A 21,681-nucleotide genomic window follows, 5' to 3' on the forward strand; every position below is an offset into this window, starting at 1 on the left:
AACCACAAAACCTTCTGTGCAGTTTCTTAGATTTTATCACTCTGATGGTGGAATCTTTGATTTTGATATTATATGTCTCAGTATTTTTTTCTTGTGATGAGAACTTTTAGTTTGCCCTCCTGTGTGCTCAGTCACTCAGTCACGTCCGAGTCTTTTCAAACCTGTGGGTATAGCCTGCCGGGCTCCTCTGACCATGGAATATTTCAAGCAAGAATACTGGAGTGGGTTGCCATTTCCTCCTCCAGGGGATCTTCCCAAACTAAGGATCAAACATGAGTCTCCGGCATCTCTTGCATTAGTAGGCAGATACTTTTCCACAGTGCCACCTGGGAAGCCTCATTCGCTCTTTTAGCAAATTGCAAAGATGCAATGCAATATTAACTATAGTTATTACTTATTTTAGTAAGGATTTCTTATTCTTGTTTTTGAATAACTGCCCCCCAGATAGTAATTAGTACTCATGAGGTTTGTCTTTTTTGTTCTTAGACCAAAGAGTGTGACAGATTTGAACTCCAACGAATAAGCTTTGACATGTTGGTCCATTGGACTTAATGTGCCTGCATGCTAAGTCATGTCTGACTCTTTGTGACCCCGTGGACTGTAGCCCACCAGGCTCCTCTCTCCGTGGAATTTTCCAGGCAAGAGTACTGGAGTGGGTTGCCTTGCCCTTCTGCAGGGGATCTTCCCAACCCAGGGATCAAACCCAGGTCTCCTGCATTGCAGGCAGATTCTTTACCATCTGAGCCACTGGGGAAATCCCATTGGACCTAATAGGTATCATTAGATGTTACACACAGGGCCATTCCCAACTGAAATCTGAAAACACCAATCAGCGGCCTTTTCACGAAACCCACATTGTTAGTAGTCTATTATATGTAAATTTATCTGTTACAGTCTCCTGCGTGTGTGCTCAGTTATGTCTGACTTTTAATGACCCCATGGACTGTAGCCCACAAGGCTTTTCTGTTGATGGAATTTCCCAGGCTAGAATACTGGAGTGGGTTGCCGTTCCCTCTTTCAGAGGATCTTCCCAACCCAGGGATTGAACCCTTGTCTCCTGGAAGTCTCCTACATTGCAGGCAGATTCTTGACTGCTGAGCCACCGGGGAAGCCCCAGATTTATCTGATGCTATTTCAAGTTATTTGTATTTTCACCCTACAACAATGAATTTGATGAATTTACTTCTGCTGTGAGTTGTAATTTCTTCCTTTTTCATCCTATGATTTTTTTTCCAAGCGGTTGCAGCGAATTATGGTATGCTAGAATAACTTATCCAAACACCTCAGGGTTCACAAACTTCAGTTATATCTTCCATGTGCTTTCATGTTTCCAGGCCCAGTGAGACTTCCTCTTTTTAGCTGGTCTGCCTATAGTAATCCCTTCATCCCTTTGACCATTAATTGGAAAATTATGACATTTAGAAAGGACATTTCTCAAAACCGTGGGAATCCTTGTATTTGGACCAGATGTTAAGAGAATTTTAATAGAGGAATAAAACATCTGTGACAGTGACTAGCAGAGTCATAGAAGGAAAGGGAACAAGAATTGCATTTTAATGGGAGCATCAACATTGATAAGAAGGTAGAGAGGTATGTGTGAGTGCACTGTTTCTCCCCACTGACTCATTTCTCATGAGATCATTTTGTTTTGCATATATTGTACCTTCTGTATTGTCCAGAGGCTAAGATGTCACAGCCTTATTTTCGAATGAAGCACGTACATGGGTAATTGTAATTCAGGGTGACAAATAGAAATGAGTGTTGATGTGTAGGGGCCCCATGGGGGTAGAGGAAAGTGGGAAAGAATCAGAGAAAGTTGTTACTCAGAGATGAAGCTTAAAAACTGGAACTGGAGACAAGAAAATCTGTTAAAAAATGGCTAATATTGTAGAGGAGAGAAATAGAGAGGGTGTTTAGGGTAGGGAGGGGTTGTTGCTGTTAAGTCGCTCAGTCGTGTCCGACTCTTTGCCACCCGAGGGACTGCAGCATGCCAGGCTCCTCTGTCCATCACCATCTCCTGGAGTTTGCTCAAACTCATGTCCATTGAGTCACTGATGCCATCCAACCATCTCGTCTTCTGTCGTCCCCTTCTCTTCCCGTCATCAATCTTTCCCAGCATCATGGTCTTTTCCAGTGGGCTGGGGGAGAGTTGTCAGAACACAGTGACAAAATGACAGAGGAGCTTTGGGAAGATGAAGGAGGGGAGACAAGGTGAGTCCTTGGATTAGGAGTGGGATGTCAGAGTAGATGGGGAGCAGCGATAAGAGAAAGTAGGCATAAAGGATACAGTTGGTAAGGCAGACAAGGAAGTCACCCTCAGATGGGGTCCTTCTGTCTGATTTATGTGAAGAGGTCTATTTTTGGAAGAGGTCTATTTTGATTTATAGATCTGGATTATGTACAGAGGTCTCACAGAGCATTATAGACTTGGAATCACCTACTTTTAGGAACTATATCAAGTCATTGAGTTTGAAGAGATGGGCCACTGAGAGTGCATAGACTGAGAAGAAATGAATATTCAGGAGAGGCTGAGTTACACCTTCATTTAAAGGGAAGAGTGGGGAATAAGGGTTCTGAATGCAGTAGAGCACTGGGAGATTGGCATGGTTAGGGAAGCCAGGGAGGAGAGGGTTTGGGGAGACGTTTAAGAGCAGAGGTCATGAGCACAGTTGCCATGGTGATAGATGCCCATGGCATAAGCTCATCAGCCTTGGCAATCACAAGGTGGTCAGTGATGCTGAGCAGAGTAGAGATGTCGGAGAGCATTCTTTTCTTCCTGCCACTGTTGCGTGCTTTGCATGTCACCATCGACATCGCACCTTCTGGTTGACGAGAGACAAAGTGGCACTCCGCCTCCTGCCTATCTTACCTAAAAATGAACAGGAGCTATGAATAGTAATTGTCACACTACGAGAGTCATTTATAACGTGATTATTTTGTTCTGCCCATAAGAGTTTCCTGCCTTGAGGGAACTTCTCTGGATAAATCCCTTAGTAATTGTAAATATATTAATAGTTACGTTGTCTTGTGGGACCATTACTTTTTTTTTTCTTTTTTAGAAAGAGTTCCTGTTGGTGTAGCTAGCACAGAAGTACATTGAATGAACGTTCACTTAGTTTTAAAACCTGCTGACAGATAAAATTAATATTGCCTTTGTGTAAATAATAATTTTATCCAATGGACTTCATTTATTTTTATGATCCCTCCAGGCGATCTGGAACTAAACAAGGAGAAAAAGGCAAAAGTCTAATAACAATTCCCTTTGAAGAGAGATATAAAATAAGGTCAATGGAGCCGAACCATTATTGAAATGTATAAAATAGTTTAATGTTTGCTTTTTCCCATTTTATACCATGAGGTCATTTTATATAGCCATAAAATTCCATCTCATCTCAGATATGATGAAAATCTGTGAGTAAGAAAGTCAGTTTCTTGCTCAGTTACCTGAAGGTGCCATGCAGAAGGGGTTCCATATTTGAGGGCAGTCAGGGTTTTCATTAAGACATTCCTAAAAATGTTGCACTAATTCATTTGTGTACAACCTCTTTTGGCTGAAATTTGGCAGTCATGGTACATGGGTTAAAACAATGTAAAGAGGATTCAATTTTTATAAAAATGTACCTAAAAATTGAAGATGCAATATGCCTGGTGAACATCCTGATTTCCTTTATAGACTCAGTACTGTAATAAGAAAACTTTAATTTTGCTTTATTTCCCAAAGAATACAATGTTTGGTTATTGTTTTTGGAGAAGAATAGAGGAATCTATTTTCTTGGACACTTTGCATTAAGTTTATTGTTTTATTGCTTCTTCACTTAATGGCATTTCCTGCTCAGTACCTAGAATGTCTGATGTTATGAGGAAAGAGCCCAGATTCATTCAACAGGCTCCTTCCAGCCATGAAAACACCCCATGGGCTTGGATGGCCCCTGACCTTTATTCTCCCTTCTTGAATTTGAACCCTTTAGAAGTCATAGCTTCTTCCTCCATTCAGAGGGATTCCTCCTTTTCCTGTGGCTCGTAAGATTTGCTCTTACTTCTAGGATAACTGGGTATTTATCAAAAGGTGGATTTTGAGTTGCTTGATTACTCACACCTGTGAGCTGGAAGTGCCCGGACTGTGCCCTTCACTTTGCGCCTGTGTCACAGGGCTCTCCCTTGCCCACAGATGTCATCCCTCAGTGACTGGCTGGATTAGTGACGACCCCTGTTTCCAGACCATGGTTAGTCTCGAGAGAGAACTGTGTTTCTGGGTGTGATTTGAGTCATTTGAACTTGTGGCCCTGAGCGTGTGGTCTCCCCAGTGTGAGCAGGAAGGTAGGGGCACCAGGCAAAGGGCCAGGGGGTTTTGCTCCTGTTTGAATGTGGCCGGCCACTGTTTGCTCCTTCTTACCTTAACCTGTAAGATCTGTTCAGTCCATCTGAGCTTTTGCTTTCTCTGCTGCAAAGTGATGAGATGACTTCAAGTGTCCTTTCCATCTCTCAAATTCATGAGTTTTTGAGACACTTTCCGTATCCCGTGTGTCAAGGGACTGAATAAACCGCCTGATGAGGGTGCTTGCTCTGTGGCGAGGGGTGGGTGAGCTCTCTATGCTAAATAAGACATCAGTTATGTGGTTTCTGATTCATTCAGACAGCCGGTTCAGCTTGTTGGAATGTCTAACTTGGGGCTGTCACTACGCGCTCAGCCCATAGCTTATTTGTGATAAAAAAAAAAGAAAGAAGTCAAAATTTAGAAACCTAGAAGGTTATGACTTTCCATAGACCCCTTGATGAGGAAGTAGAGACTGTTCATGATTCATCAGGGTTTACCGCAGGGGATCTGCCACCTTGGCTGGAGTAGGCGGCTGCTGTGTGTACAGAAGGTGGAGGCCAGCCTTGACCTTGGGTAGTGGGAAGCCTCAGGACACATGTGGGGCTGAGGCATCAGTGGATGTGCAGATGCATGTGCAAGGCTTACCCGAAGGACCATGGCTGGGTTGCTGGAGGGGCCAAAGGGAAGCCTTGGTGCTGGCAGCAGTGACGGTGGAATTGGGAGGAGATGGGTCGTTGGTGAAAGGGCAAGGGGTTGTCTTGGGAAAGCAGCGGGAAGATCTTGCGAGGGTTTCAGTAGGGCCGGGCTGTTTACCTGGCCGCTGCTGGTGATGCAGCAGCCTCTAGGATGCCACGTTTGGCTGTGCCAGGTGCTGATGGTGCAACAGCCTCCAGGATGCCACGTTTGGCTGTGCCAGGGTGTGCAGGTGTAAGGCTCTGTGGTCTGTTCCAAGGGTAGGCTGGTTTCTTCAGTGGTTCTGCTGCTTTTGCTTTGGGCTGGGGCTTTAGTCCCTGGGGGAGTGGCTCACCTGATCCCATGGAGGAGGGCCACGAGATGCTTGGAAAGATGAGGGTAACACAGACCTTTCGGAAGAGCTGGCCGTCCCCATCTTCCAAACACTGTCATGTTTCCGATGGTACCCAAGACCGTAACTTTTTATAATTAAGATGCACATGCAGAGCGTCTTCCCGAGGGTTGTTGTGTTCCTGCGAGGGTGGAGCTCAGCCTGCTGGTCCTCTCCAAGCCTCTCATTGGTCAGTTCTCTCACCTGGCTTCATCCTCCTGGAGATGGTAGTCCTGAAGCCATCAGGTAGGAGCTGGGCTGACAGGGTTTCCACAGGCTCTCAACACCAGTGAACCTGGCTACTTGTAACCTAAGACTCAGAAGAAAACCAGCCGCTGCTGAAAAGAGGTGCATGAAGCTTATTTTGGATCTGTTTTTACTAATAACTAGTGAGACTTTTGTTCCTGAAGCAAAACTTCTTGTGTAGCTTTCATTCTTTTGATTTTTCTTCTGACAGCAGTAATTTTTTTTTTTTTACTAAAAGCAACAGTTATTTTCTGTTCCCCAAAGCCTATTCATTTGCAGTGTGGGTGTGAATGGGAAATGTTATTTATTGCACAAACACACATATACAGAGTTTTGCTTCTTTAGATCGAGCTTATAGAGGGCTCCTCCCTCCCGCATCAGGAAACTGAAAAGAAGGCTTGAGGCATTTTGAAGAAGCTGCAGCGAAAATGATTTGATTGCACAGCCCAAACAGGCTCTCTGTAATAAATCTTCCTATTGGCAAAATCACTTGCTTAGTATCAACTCACCAAACATACTTTTAATTTTCCAGAGATAATAGGATGGAATTCGAACAACTTTTCCTGAAATTGAACCTTTGAAAATTATTTCCTCATGTATTCCCCCAATGGAGCTAAATAGTTATATTTAACGTGACTTTCATTTTTCTTGACATTTTCCGGAAATGATTCAATACAAATTCACTTGGATAATTTTATAAGCATATTTTGAAGTAATCTTTCAAGTGATGATAGATTCTTTTATTTCTAAAGAGGGAGAGGTGTTTTGACACATTCAAATCAGAGATTATCAACCAGGACAATTTGATAAAGTCTGGAGGAAATTTTCAATGGCACAGATAGTGGGGCGCTACTGGTTACTGGGCAGGAGTGGGTAGAGAGAGGCCAGGGATGGTGCCAAATGCACAGAACAGCTCCCGGAACAAAGAACTGCCTGGATCTAAATATCAGTATGTCCGAGAGTGAGCACTGAACTTGCTGACATAAAGATGCTTCTCCCCACCCCATGGTAGTCCACTAAGAAGCGAGAGGCCAGGATGGAAGGACCTGATGTTTATATCTGAGCCCACTTAGAGTAAAAGGCTATTCAAGGAGTTAGTTTTGATGGTAGGATGCTCAGAAAACCCCGATCTAAATGACGACTCTGCATGTCCCTCCCTGGCACCTTACCAGGATGACTGTTTATAGTGCCTTTATTTTAGGGAAAAAAAGGTAACATGTTATGGTCTGAAAATTATAAACTTCTAAAAATCACCTGTTCTCATTAAATGTGCTTCCCTTAGCCTAACATGGCAAACCTGTAATTTCATCTCCTCCCCATCAAACCACGGGTCTCTCCCATTTTAGCTGCTCTTTTCACTTGACACGGTATTTCATTCTCTAATCATCACTTCCAAAATCCCAGGGAGGGGACGGATCGGGCATTTGTGTTATTTTTCTTCACCTTTCCTTCGGGAGGCAGAGATGTCAGGACCGAGATAGGAATGCATGGCTATCGTAAACATAAGAGAGTTGCAGTTGGCGGTTGTCTGTATGGCTTGTTCCACATAATAGAGTGGGTCTGGGTTGCCTTAGATCTGACACACGAAAAGCGATCTGCAAGAGAAAGAATTTGCTTTTAGCCTTAAGGGGACGTGAGCTCAGTCTCAGAGGTCGAGGTGGCCGTGTTCCCATCCATCTCTATGATGGATGCTGTTCAGAGGGAGTTGGTGTGTCCAAGATACAGCTCTGGGCGCCTGGTGGGTGCTGGGCGTGGGTGTCAGTGCTTGCTGTCCTGCCTGTCACAAAGCCAGCTAGCACTTGTTGAGCTACAGTGTTACTTTCATTAGCTTTCCTGTATATTTTTTTAATCATCACCATTTTTTTTTTGATGTGGGGCAGTGATAATCTAGCTGCGACCTTTCCCGAGAGGGTTGGTGAGGGTGCTCTGCATCTCCTTGCTCTGAACAGAACAGAATTACACCTGAGCACCTCTGACAGGTGTTATTCTTTTTAAAAATTTAATTTCTTATTTTATATTGAAGTAGAGTTGGGTAAAGAATCTGCCTGCCAATGCAGGTGATGTGGGTTCAATCCCTGGTTGGAAAGATGCTCTGAAGAAGGAAATGGCAACCCACTCCAGTATTCTTGCCTGGAGAATTCCTTGGACAGAGGAGCCTGGCGGGCTAGTCCATGGGGTTGCAAAAGAGTCTGACACAACCTAGTGACTAAACAACAACAGCAAAGGATCAATTTATAATGTTGTGTTAGTTTCATGTGCATAACACAGTAATTTATTTCTAGATATACATACATTCATTCTTTTTCAGATTCTTTTCCCATGTAAGTTATTACAGAATATCGAGTAGAGTTTGCTGTGCTGTACAGTAAGCAGGTCCTTTTTGATTATCTGTTTTATATATAATAGTGTCTTTGTGTTAATCCCAAACTCCTATTAAGATACGTCATTTGGTGAAACATCATAAACCTCAGGTCACAGGGACCCCAGGATTCCCTGTGGGTCCCTGTATTCACCTCTAAGCTGGCATTCTAGAACAGTCTCCAGTTTTGCAGGCTGTGACCCCAGTTCCAAGGGTGAAATTAATCATACTTTTAATTTTATAATCCACTATAACCATGCTTTTAATTTTATAATCCCTTTGATTCTTTTCATAACCACCTTTGCTGCTGCTGCTGCTGCTAAGTTGCTTCAGTTGCGTCCGACTCTGTGCGACCCCATAGACGGCAGCCCACCAGGCTCCCCCGTCCCTGGGATTCTCCAGGCAAGAACACCGGAGTGGGTTGCTATTTCCTTCTCCAATGCATGAAAGTTAAAAGTGAAAGTGAAGTCGCTCAGTCGTGTCCGACTCTAGTGACCCCATGGACTGCAGCCCACCAGGCTCCTCTGTCCATGGGATTTTCCAGGCAAGAGTACTGGAGTGGGGTGCCATCGCCTTCTCGGAACCACCCTCTCTACTGGAACCATAATCCTTTGGCACCTCTGTTTTTCTGGGTCTTATTCTACCTCTCCTTCTTGAATCTACATTCTCATCTCTGTGCCCCGCTCCTCAGTGACTGGGACTCCATTGTCCATGACAGCGTGCTATCTCTGGGCAGGGGCCGTGGCCCCACTGGATGGAGGTGTCCCTGGACCCCAGTTTTTCTCTGCATTCCTTCCTCCACCTTTCTTGCTCACAGTCTCTCCCTCCCACGGACACCATTCTCTTGCCTCTTCATGATTTGCAGCCCCTTCATCTGTTTCTCTGTCTAATTTGCACATTTCTAACCCCGGGAACATTGAGTCAACAGGAATCAGAAGGCGGAGACTGTGAAAGACGATGTACCCTCCACTTCATGCTTTCTCCATTGTTATATCTCATATATTGAGATATCATCTCTGTCTCATCACTATCTTGATATCTTACTGTATATTCATGAACACACCCCCTTTTTAAAGATGAAGCCCCTTTCTTCCTTTCATAACCACCCTCTCTTTGCTCCCCTGATGGCTTAACTGGTAAAGAATCTGCCTGCAATGTGGGAGACCTGGGTTTGATCCCTGGGTTTGAAAGATCCCCTGGAGAAGGGACAGGCTACCCACTCCAGTATTCTTCGGCTTCCCCTGTGGCTCAGCTGGTAAAGAATTCACTCGCTGTGCAGGAGATCTGGGTCCAATCGCTGGGTTGGGAAGATCCGCTGGAGAAGGTAATAGCTACTTACTCCAATATTCTGGCCTGGAGAATCCCATGGACTGTACAGTCCCTTACCATCTATTCATGAACACACCCTGTTTTTAAAGATGAAACCCCTTTCTTCTTTTTCACAAGCACCTCCTCTTCTGGAACCTTAATCCTTTGTCACCTGTTTTTCTGGGTCTTCTACTACCTCTCCCTCCAAAATCTGCATTCTCTTCTCCAGCCCCCACTCCTCAGAAAAGGAGACATATTTAATGATCATTTTTTTCTGTATCCTAAAATTTTCAGAACTTTGATCTCTTAGTGCTTATCTGACTTCATCGAATTTTCTGGGGTTACCTAACATTCAAGGTACCACACATATTCTGTCCCTCTTTTGCTTCATCCATTTCCTTCTTGGCTCCTTGCGTCATGGATTCTGTCTCCTGTTTTTCTGAAACTGACTCCAAAATTGACCACTGACTGTTCTTTGACTAAATACAGCCAGTGGTCTTCGCTCTGCCTCATCAGGGTACAGCTGATGAGGTCTCTTTTTAAAGTGTGTTATATCTGTCCTCCCAGCAGCTTAATTTGGCCCCCATGGTGCTATATTTGTGAGATGCTCTGTGTTTCTTCTGTTATTTTTGTGTGGTTACTTTTCTTTAACAACTTCTAAATAAATACTTCTCTTTAGCCAATTTTTCCCCCTCTCATGTTTCATGAGTCTGAACCACACCCATGATTTTAACCATTCTAAATATTATATGCTGTCTCTGATTCTTTTTTTTTTTCTTTTCTGAGCATCTGCCATGGATTTTCCACAGTCTGCTGCATTTCCTTAAATGTTCTCTTAGCATCTTAAACCCAACACGCACCAAACCAAATGATCATATCCTCCTCTAAAACTTCTTCTGTTGTTTTTCATATTTGGAAAAAAAAAATGGCCTCACTGTCCTCAAAGGGACTTACATCCTTGGAGTCCGTCTGTGCTTTTTGCTTTCTGTTCCTCCACATTTAACAGATTGGAACAATGGCCATTTATGAGGAAGTTGGGCCAGGCTCCACTAACTGATGCCTGTGCCCTTGGGATACTTACTGAAGTCACTCAGTGGGTTTCATTCACATATCAGGCGTCTTGGTGGGGCTGGCCGGGAACCCGGACTATGTGGGAGATGTTGCTAGGAGGACCTGTATGTGGTCTCTCTGGCTTGGCGGTTTCAGGGGCATTGAACTTCTGACCCCGTGTCTCAGTGCCCCAGAGGATGTGATCAAAGAGACAGGAAGTGGAAACTGCCAGTCTTTAAGGCTGAGAGCTTGGAAGCTGGGTGTCATCACTTCGATTATATTCCGCCAAGCAGAGCAGTCAGAGAGCCAACCCAGATTCAGGGTTGCAGGGAAGGGATGCAGATCCATCTTTCAGTGGGAGGCAGGTTGAAGAATCTATGACATCTTTAATTTTCTGGACTTCCCTGTACCCATCACATGGCATGTTTACTGGGTTTGCCTTAATTTCTGTTGACACTGAAGCCCCCTGAAATCACAGCTCCACTTATTCCTCTTCTGGACAATTGCCATAGCTTCAATTTAACTTTTCGACCTTTATGCTCTTTTTTACCCAATTTCCTGTGTGCACTCTGGAGATAGTGATCTTGTTAACATTACTTCTAATGTTAATATACTGTGGTAGGTTATTGTTATGAAAATAGAGACCTCAGAACTTAGTATCATTCACCTTCCAAATCTTAACCCAACCTGCTCTCTAAGCTGCTTCTCCCTTCTCCCCTTTACATCTTCTGGGGTCCAGATCGAGTATAGTAAACTGTTCCCAGCACGTGTAGCCTGATCCTTCCTCTTATCCCATCCAGTGTGTCTTTTCATCCTCTTCTGGATTACTTCCGGAAATCTCTGTCTGTTGAAATCCTCTTTATCCTCTATGATTAAACTCAAATATGAAGTCCTCCTTGGGCCCATCCTTGATTCCCCTAAATAGCAGCGTGCTCTCTCCCCTAACTCCCACAGCAATCCAGCTTCTTTTTATGGTTTTCCAACAGCTTGGATTATCGTTATTTTTATAAGCCTATCTTATTTTAAAGCTTATTAATCTTTTAAATTATTCATGCTCTTTAAAGTCTCTGAGCTCCCAGCGCAGTAATTTCATTTCACCCAGTAGGTGCTCCGCTTAGGTTTTATTTGATTCACACTTGATCGCTAGCCAGAAAGTTTGCAGCCAGATCATCAGTAAGTTTCAAAGGATAAACTCACTCACTGTGGATGATTTTTAAGAGCTGGGGGCATGATGTTAATCAGGTTATTAGGAAAGGGCAATGCTCATGGCCTTATTTAATAGGGGCTTTTGTATTTTGAAAAGGGAAGGGGAGGAATTCAGAGGGCTTCCACATACAGGTCTGTGTCTGCACAGGGAGGTAAGAATGGTGTTCCGAGGGAAAAACCAAATGATGATCATAAGTCTTAAAGTGCATTGTTCAGGGGTGACGATGACAACTTGATAGAGCTTAAGCGTGAATATTTTCCCTTTTATAATGGATGGGTTATCTCATAAAGTCATTGGGAGGAACAGAGGTCTGGATTCAGATATATATATATATATATATATATATATATATAAAAGCCTATCTTATTTTAAAGCTTATTAATCTTTTATATATATATAGCATATATATATATATATATATATCTATATATATCTATATGCTAAGTCGCTTCAGTTATATCCAACTCTGTGACTCCATGGACTGTAGCCCACCAGGCACCTCCGTCCATGGGATTCTCCAGGCAAGAATACTGGAGTGGGTTGCTATTTCCTTCTCCAGGGGATCTGCCCGACCCAGGGATGGAAGCCGTGTCTCTTATGTCTCCTGCTTTGACAGGTGGGTTCTTTACCACTAGCACCACCTGGGAAGCCTGTATATGTATATATATATATACACATTTCTGAAATATCTTCCAGAAAAAGGGATGTTTTTCTAAGTACTCCAAGTCTCTGTCTTTTTTTAACTAGAGTGCTGAGGCTTTACCAAAAGGCCAACTACTAAAAACCTGAGCCTGTGTTCATGTACTTGTTCTTTTCTGTGTGTTTTAGGCACTTTCCACACATGACGGGACCACGAGCTTCTGGTTAGACAAGTGCCCGGAGTTGACGGTCTCCTGCCCATCATGAAGGGACCCTGCGTCATCGCGTGGCTGTTCTCAAGCCTGGGGTGGTGGAGACTCGCCCAGCCAGAGACAGACGCGTCTCTGTGCCAGAGAGCAGAGCACCCAGTCATTTCCTATAAAGGTGAGAGTCAGGCACGCTCGCATTGCAAAGGCACCGTTGAAGTGCAAGTCTCATGCTTAGGATAGCAGCGGTTATCACTCTGTTATTCTGTGACTTTAGTTTAAAATCAGAGCAAAAATATGAAATCCCCCATTGCGAGTGTTTCGTATTTTGAAACTGAGAAGAATTCAAGCTCAGAATTATCACAGATAGAAAATCCCATCGTTGAGGCCACGTTTACTTGACAGCTGCTGTCAGCCCCCTAGGCGTGTGAATCAGGGGAGAAAAATGGGGCCCACAGAAATAACAACATACCAAGCGAAACAAAAAAGTCTTCACTTCAGCATTTCTCCACAAAGCCCGAGTCCTTCCACACAGCGTATGCCTTTGTCTTTACCTGGCATTGCATGGCAGACAGAATTCTTTTGCTGTCTCAAATATCTCCACAGATCTGTAGGATCAATTGATTACTATGTGTACATGTTCTTTTATTATTTAATTCATCAGAAGTTTTTAGAGTTCTTTACCCCTCAACACTTATAGGCATTCAGGATGAAAAGTAAACTAGTCTTTGTGTCTGTCTTCAAGGAAGTCACACTTATATCATGAAGCCAAGTATAATCAGACATTGTATTTTAATAATTCATCCACTAGTTTTTTTTTTTGCTATTTTGTAACTTTTGTATCACAAAAATTTTGAAATACATACAAAATTAGAATCTGTTCTAAAGTCTAAGGAACACTCAACCCTTGGATTTATTCATTCATGGCCTTTTTTCTTTTAAATCCCCACCCATGCTCCACCCACATTCACCAAATTATTTTGAAACAAATTCAAGAAATCATATAATTTTGTCATAACAGTTCAGTTCTTGAATATCAAAGATGAGGAATTCATACTACCGTTATCGCACCAGAACAATCAAAAGCCCAAACATAAACCAATGCCATAAAATTAGCAGCCGTCGCGTGAGTGCTGTGAGACCCCTGATGGCCTCAGGAATGCTCGCTCCTTGTTTTGTTAAAGGTTGTGTTGAGGCAGGAATGGAATGACGTTCGTATATTGTGGCTGGTTGGTGTATCTCTGGAGTCTCCCCGTCTCTCGCTGTGTTGTGTTGTTTTTGTTGCTCCACTTGCAAGTTCATTTTTAAAGAAACCTAAGTTCACTGTCCTGGAGAGTTTCCACAGTGCTTCCCATTGGTGTCATTGAGATGTTCTTCTGTCCCTAATGTTTCTGTAAACTAGGAGTGATAATGAGAGGCCACTCGGATTCAGGTATGCAGCTTTTTGTCTCTACTGTGTCATGGATGGTGCCCTGTCCTTCACTGGGCTATGAAATATTCAGTCACTGATGATCATTCATTCATTCATCTAAATCTGCTGATTCATTCATGGGTGCAAAACTAGGAGTCTTACATTTTCCTACTCTTTCTTCACTTAATGGCTAAGTTATTTCTACATAAAGTAACTTTCACTTCTTAACTATTTGAATTTCCTAAGGGTGCATCTGACATAGGAAAGGCAGAGTGAATGCTTATTTTTCTTTCCAGTGCCATTTTTTAAACAGTCCAGTTAGTTGGTTCTCTAACATTATCCAAAGGGGACAAATAAAATGTTCTGTTTGCTTTTTTTAGAGTTATTTTTAATATATGAATTTCAATGTTTGATATATTTCAATTAATTGCAGCGTTTATTCTTGTAGATGGTGCAATGATCACATTTCAAGCTTAGGGTTGGGGACGCTCTTGAGGTTGCCTCCTGAATTTTTCTGAGACAACTCGAGTGGCCTTTGGTGGCTTCGTTATTCTCTGGGATAACAAGGTGCCTTTCACTCCTCTTATCCATTTCCTTCCATTGACCTGAGAAGCAGTCATTTTTATCTGATTGGAGCATAGGAGGGGCCAAAGTGAGGTCTTGTCAGTGTACATATCTAAGGAAGGCATTCTCCACAGCACACTTTGATTGTTCTGGATGCTTCTAGTTCATCTCGAGGACTCTAGGGATCTCTTCTGGACCTCTTCCATTCTATGTCTCTGTCTTTCTCTGCTGTGCACAGACTCCTGTCTCTGCAGGTCAATGTAATTTTTCCTTTGTCTTTTCCTGCAAAACACACTCAGTTGTTTCAAAATAATGGCTGAGTGCAACTCTAGTCCTTGTTGACTACAGAAAACCCTTTCGTGTGATTTTTCTTTTATAGTCATCAGGGTATGAATTGCACTAGATAATTGAAGCAAAATTACTGCTTTGAAATTGAAGGAATTTCAGTTTGTATGGTTGGGCCATCAACTCGAAACATAGTTAATTTCACTTTTGGTTTTTGAGATTTTTCAAAATTGACATAATTCTGTAATATTTTAAAGCCCAATTAATAAGGGTGTTTGGAGAAACTGACTTCACTCTGTTTTCCTTACCTTGTTCCTCCTTTCTCCTTTTAGCTCACCTTTTACTTAAAGTTTATGATTTTTGTTTCTTTTTTAATATAAATAAAATTCCATACACACACATATACATGTACAAATATATTCATACCCTCTTTTCTTAAAAAGTAGCATGTATACAAAAAATTCTGTCTATCGAGCATTTTTTCACATCAGGATATGCCCTGGAGTCCATGCCTCAGTAGTATGGATTTATGTCACTTCTCATAGTCACGTGGCTCTCATCTATGGAATGAGCTCCAGTCTATTCAACAACTCCTTACTGGGGGACGTGACCATGTATAGTGTTACAATGCACAGTATCTCCTGGAATAATCTTTTGGTATTTGTTACAAGTGTGCTATTGGCAGAGATGCCTGGAACTGGGATTGCTGGGTCAAAGGGTGAATGCGCCTGTGGTTTTGCTAGACCTCGCCTGATTCCCTTTCAGGAGGGTTGTGCCATTTTACATTCTCCTTGCTCTTGGTATGAGTGTTTGTTTCCTACCAACCTTTCCAGCAGAGCACACTGTTAGGCTTTGGCATTTGGGACAACCCCGTAGTTCATCAAAGGCTTCCCAGGTGGCTCAGTGGTAAAGAACCCGCTTACCAACGCAAGAGACATGGCTTCAGTCCCTGGGTCAGGAAGATCCTCTGAAGGAGGAAATGGCAATCCACTCCAGTATTCTGCCTGGAAAATTCCACGGACAGAGAAGCATAGCAGAGACTACAGTCCACGGGGTCACAATAAGTCAGATGTGACTGAGCTACTGAGTACGCATGCGTGCGTAGTGCATCAGTGGCATTCAGCATACTTTCAAACTGCATGTTTAAAAGGACGTGTGGACACAGTGGGGGAGAGAGGGTAGGAAGAATTGAGGAAACAACATTGACATATATACTCTTCACGCATGCTAAGTTGCTTCAGTCGTGTCAGACTCTGTGTGCTCCCCCGCCTCAGGCCCTTATGTCCATGGGATACCAAGAGCAGGTTGCTATGCCCTCCTCCAGGGCACCTTCCTGACCCAGGGATTGAACCTGCCATCTCCTGCATTGGGAGGCAGGTTCTTTACCACTAGTGCCACCTGGGAAGCCCTGTATACTCATGTGTGAAATAGGTAGATGGTGGTAAGCTGCATTATAACAGGGAGCCCAGCCTAGTATCTTGTGATGACCTAGAGGGGTGGACTGGGAGGGGTGAAGGAAGCTCAAAAGGGTGGGATATGTGTGTGTACATTTACACATACATATGTATATATAATTATGACTCATTTGCATTATTGTATGGCAAAAACCATCATACTGTAAAGCAATTATCCTCCAATTAATCAATCAATTAAAAAACATTTGGAGTGGACATTCAGGTGCCTATTATGTACCGGAGTCTGTGCTAAATATCGAGGAGACAGAGGTAAAAAACACAGTTCCTGTTAAGGGTTTAGAATGTCTTAAGGAATACAGACTGAAAGGGCCGTTGTGTTATGTTCTATTAAGGGTCCTCACAGAGGTGTCTTTGCCATGTGCGTGGGAGCCCAGGGAAAAGCTGTCTGAACCAGCAGCCTGGGCTACAAAAGAGTGCTTGAGCAGAGGAGTGGCTGAGGATGCTTTCTAGGATGCTGCAGGATCAGAGCTGAGTCCCAGATGACTGTGAGAATGTGTTTATGAGTCTCACGGAGGGAGCCCAGTAGGTTTTGGCAAGTGACAAGACCAGTGAGCCATGAAATCTGTTTAGATCATGGAGAGGAGGTGGAGGAAGATGAGACTTAGAGGGAAGATTTAATAATGTAGGGCCTAAGAAGGCATCTCTGGAAGGCCCCCTCTGTCTGCAAAGGCTCAGCATGGAAGGTGGAGAACGGGCAGTGGAAACAGCCTACCCTGGGGCTGCTGCTGTGATCAAAGGGAGCCGTGAAGAGGGCAGGAGAGCCTGAGCTGTGGGATGGGTAGCAGAATGTGAAGAACTGGGTGGATTCTGGAAATCTGCAGAAGAGGTTGTTGATGTTTTCAAGGAGGGACCAGGAGGCACTGAGTACGAGCCCCAAGTTCTTGGCTGTTGATTCCAGATGGAGTAAAGAAGGGAAGTCTAAAATGGTGAGATGAGGTTGAGAAATCTGAGTTCCTAACTACCATCAGATGGAATTAACTAGCTGAGAGCTGGAGTCATGGGTACCAGGGAAGGAGAGGTTTTTCAAGAGGGAAGTGGCCATCAGAGTATCTGGGCCAGAAGGTAGGGTGACAGACTCACCCTGATTTCCCCCAGGCTCTTTTGGGGTGTAACACTGAAAGCTCCTGGAGACATCGGGAAGGTCCACTGGGGGAGGGCATGGCCACCCACTCTTGACTGGAGAATCCCATGGACAGAGGAGCCTGGTGGGCTGTGGTCCATAGCATCATAAAGAGTTGAACACGACTGAAATGACTTAGCACCTGCACTGAAAACTCTACTGTATTTTCAGAAAACTGGAACAGATGGTTACCCTCCTAGAAACCGTCAGCAATGGTGTATTCATTTTCCAGTGTTGCTGTAACCAGATACTATAAACTAGATGATTTAAAACAACAACAGCATGGTCTCTTATAGTTCTGGAGGCTGGAAGTCCAAAAACAAGATGTCGCCAGAGCTGTGCTCTCTTTGAAGGCTCCAGGGAAGACTTCTTTTCCACATCCTAGCTTCTGGTGCTTGTCAGTAATCTCCTGTGTTCTTTGGCTTGTGGACTCATCACTGCAGTCTCTGAGTCTGTAGTCACATGGCATTTTCTCTGTGTGGATGTTTTTGTCTTCTCTTCTTTTTATAAGAATAGGAGCCCTATTGAATTTAGGGCCCACCCTAACCCAGCATGACTAAATCTGAATTAATTACATCAAGATCGTACGTCCAAATAAAATCATAATCATCACAGGTTCATGAGGTTACGACTTCAGCATATCTTTTGGGTGGACATATTCAGTTCAATTCAGTTGTTCAGGCATGTCGAACTCTTTCTGACCCCATGGACTACAGCACACGAGGCTTCCCTGTCCATCACTAACTCCCAGAGCTTGCTCAAAGTAATATCCATCAAGCCGGTGATGCCATCCAACCACCTCATCCTCTGCCATCCCCTTCTCCTCCTGCCTTCAATCTTTCCCCATCAGGGTCTTTACAAGTGAGTCAGTTCTTCACATCAGGTGGCCAAAGTATTGGAATTTCAGCTTCAGCATCAGCATCGGCATCAGTCCTTCCTATGAATATTCAGGACTGATTTCCTTGAGGATTGACTGGTTGGATCTCCTTGCAGTCCAAGGGACTCTCAAGAGTCTTCTCCAACACCACAGTTCAAAAGCATCAGTTGTTCGGTGCTCAGCTTTCTTTATAGTCCAACTCTCACATCCATATATGATGACTGGAATAATCATAGCTTTGACTAGACAGACATTTGTTGGCAAAGTAATATCTCTGCTTTTTAATATGCTGTCTAAGTTGGTCATAGCTTTTCCTCCAAGGGGCAAGCATCTTTTAATTTCATAGTTGCAGTCACCATCTGCACTGATTTTGGAGCAAAAAAAAAAAAAGTAAAGTCAGTCACTGTTTCCATTGTTTCCCCATCTATTTGCCATGAAGTGATGGGACCGGATGCTATGCTCTTAGTTTTCTGAATGTTGAGTTTTAAGCCAGCTTTTTCACTCTCCTCTTTCACTTTCATCAGGAGGCTCTTCAGTTCCTCTTTGCTTTCTGCCATAGGGTGGTGTCATGTGTGGTGTCACCTACAGGACATATTCAGCCTTTAGCAAACGACATTTATCAGTGCAGCTTCAGAGCAGTGATGGGATGAAACTACATGGTAATGAACAGAGGGATGTGTGTGAGTTGAAGGAATAGATATAAAAATAGAGAATTATTGTTTCAAGTAAGCAGGGACACGAGGATAGGGAATAGTTTTTAAGAGAGCATTACTTAATCCTCTTTAAATGGCGATGGGGAAGAGAGAAAAGACAGGGGGACGGAATTGACTAGGCAGAGCCCCCAGGGCTGTAGGAGGGAACAGGATATGGGGCACAGGTGAGGGATTAGCTCCCAGGAAGCAGACCCCACCCCCAGGGAGCCCAGGGGAGGGAGACCGGGGGACCCAGGATGCAGGGCAGTCAGCAGGAGGGGGTTGCCTAGGACTCCATCTTCGCCAAGGAGGAGCAGGCAGGCCTTGGGCCAGGAGGATGGGGCTTTAGGAAGGAAGTGCCGTTCTTAAGAAAGGATAAGACTGTCGACCAAGAACAGACACAGAAGATTCCTCATGACTGTTCAGAGCCCAGTCGGTCCTTGAAATGGCTCCTTTTATAGCTGAGCAGGTGGCCACAGCTACGCCCCCTAAACACTTCTCTGTGCTCTCTACAAACAGTCTGAGAGAGTATAACGAAGCATGGATGAGAGAGCAATAAGGGCAGGACTGGGTCACCTTGATACTTAAGATCTTGATATTTGGGGTATATTTCAAATTTCACCATTTAGTTTTATATGTTGGGGTTACTTTGCACGAGAATCTACTCAAGAAGAGTCTACAGGAACATTTCATTATAGCTAAGCACGTTTCATCAACGTCTTGATTCGATTTTCCTAGCTGGGCAGAAGATGCTGGCAGGATCTTGGTAAAATATTTGTCACTCCAGGCTCCTCTTCTCTTGTGGAGTTCATTGCTTAAGAAGCCCTAATAGCTTGCTGTGTCCGCACGGTTGCTCCCTTGACTGCATGGTCTAGAATATTTACCCCTGATCATGCAGTGGCTGCTAAAACACCCTGACACACGACAGATGCTTCACACTTATGTCCTTGTTGATTGCTTAAATATCTGTTCCAATAAAGAGGGGGAAAATAGTGACCCTTCAAGACAACATGTTTCTCAGCATGCTTACTGAGTCTCATAACCATCTTCCAAATGAGTTTTAAATGTTTAATGTCCACTTAAGGGGATAGTGCCACATTCTGCTTTTGTTTGTTTATTGATTAAAGTTTACCCAGCAGGCTGGCTGTTTAGAGAGCCTGAGCCAGTTATAGGAATTAGAGCGGTTTCACAGGATGCATAGGGAAAAACCCCCGCTGGAGTGAGCCATGCTGGACTCATGCTTACTTGGACTTGCAACTTTAATGTTATGACTAATTTGGAGGCCTATCTTCAGTGTCTTAGCTGACAGCACTTAGTATTTTTTTAAAAATTTATTTGAAGTGTAGTTGATTTACAAGATTGTGTTAATTTTGGCTATACCACAGAGTGTTTCAGTTATGCACATATATACATTCCTCTTCATATTCTTTTCCATTATGGTTTATTACAGGCTATTGAATATAATTCCCTGTGCTCTACAGTACCTTGCTGTTTATCTGTTTTATATGTGATAGTTGACATCTGCTGCCCCCAAATTCCCAACCCGTCCAATCCCTCCCCTCCCCGCCCCCTTGGGAACTGCAGTGTCTGTTCTCTGTGAGTCTGTTTCCGTTTCATCGATAAAGGCTCATTTGTGTTGTATTTTAGATTCTACGTATAAGTGGTATCATATGGCATTTGTCTTTCTCTTTCTGATTTACTTTGCTTAGTTTGATCATCTCTAGGTCCATCCGTGTTTTTGCCATGTATGATGACTCCATACCTGTCTCAGGACTCCATACCTAGGTCTTGGCCTCATGAACATCCCAGGACCATAGACATGTTCCACGAGGCTCCTTTTTCTCTCTGGGTTTTGGCTGTCTGGTATCTAATGCCCCAGACAGGCATGTAGTTTCATGATCCTGGCTGGATTCTATCTCTTCTGTTAGGATCTAGGATGCTCATTACCACACAAGGGGGCTTTGCAGGTAATTTCCAGAGTCCCTGTCAGATTTCAGAGTCTTTAAGCATGTAAACCTTGATTAAAATTGCCTCCAGTATTTCTCCCTGTTCTCCTAGTCTTATACTTGCCATTTGACCTTTATGAGTTATAATTGTGCATAATTGCATGACAGTGGTCCAGTTTCTCCAAGGAAGAATTGGGAAAATTTATTTTAATTAAAATGGATTGCATAAAATTCATTTTGATATTTTCTTGTGAATCTAATTAAAATATAGTAAGATACCACTTACCATTGAAAATTGTCTTGAACTCAGTGCTTTTGTTTGTGAAAACATAAATTTACATAAATCAATTGTAATTCTCTTTGGTTTCATAGCAGGTTATGAGTTATCCTCCTTTGAGTTTACTTGTGAGGGGGAAATGTTTCCTATAGATCCTCTATTATAAAAAGTCCTTTGACCTATCAATAATTTAACTCCTGTTATCAAGCAAATGACTGAATATTTCTCATAGTGTAATCTCAAAGTCACATGGAGAAAATATTTGAACCTATTTGCAAGTGAAGCAACTAAGGTATACACGCACTGCCTGTTTTATGCATTGCTGCTGTTCAGTCGCTAAGTCCTGTCTAACTCTGCGACTCCATGGACTCAGGACACCCTCAGGCACCCCTGTCCACTGTCTCCCGGAGTTTGCTCAAATTCATGCCCACTGAGTTGGTGATGTCATTCAACCATCTCATCTTCTGCTGTTCCCTTCTCCTCCTGCTGTCAATCTTTCCCAGCATCAGCGTCTTTTCTAATATGTTGACTCTTCTCATCAGGTGGCCAAAGTATGGGAGCTCCAGCTTCAGCATCATCCTTCCAATGACTATTCAGGGTTTTACACATTTAAGAACTGCATTTGCTAATACATTTTTTAC

At 43.3% G+C, this 21,681-nt stretch overlaps 1 protein-coding gene across 2 annotated transcripts in view; it reads left to right on the top strand.

Annotated features, from left to right (window-relative positions):
- SEMA5A (semaphorin 5A) overlaps nt 1-21,681 on the top strand; it is a 570,854-nt gene that overhangs the window by 189,160 nt on the left and 360,013 nt on the right. For both annotated transcript variants that reach the window (XM_055554473.1, XM_055554474.1), the window contains exon 3: nt 12,377-12,571. In XM_055554473.1, the coding sequence (XP_055410448.1) occupies nt 12,451-12,571 (121 nt within the window). In that variant the 5' untranslated portion in view covers nt 12,377-12,450. The remainder of the gene's footprint in view (nt 1-12,376; nt 12,572-21,681) is intronic.

Source organism: Bubalus kerabau, chromosome 18, assembly GCF_029407905.1.
Source record: "Bubalus kerabau isolate K-KA32 ecotype Philippines breed swamp buffalo chromosome 18, PCC_UOA_SB_1v2, whole genome shotgun sequence".
Classification (NCBI taxonomy): domain Eukaryota; kingdom Metazoa; phylum Chordata; class Mammalia; order Artiodactyla; family Bovidae; genus Bubalus; species Bubalus kerabau.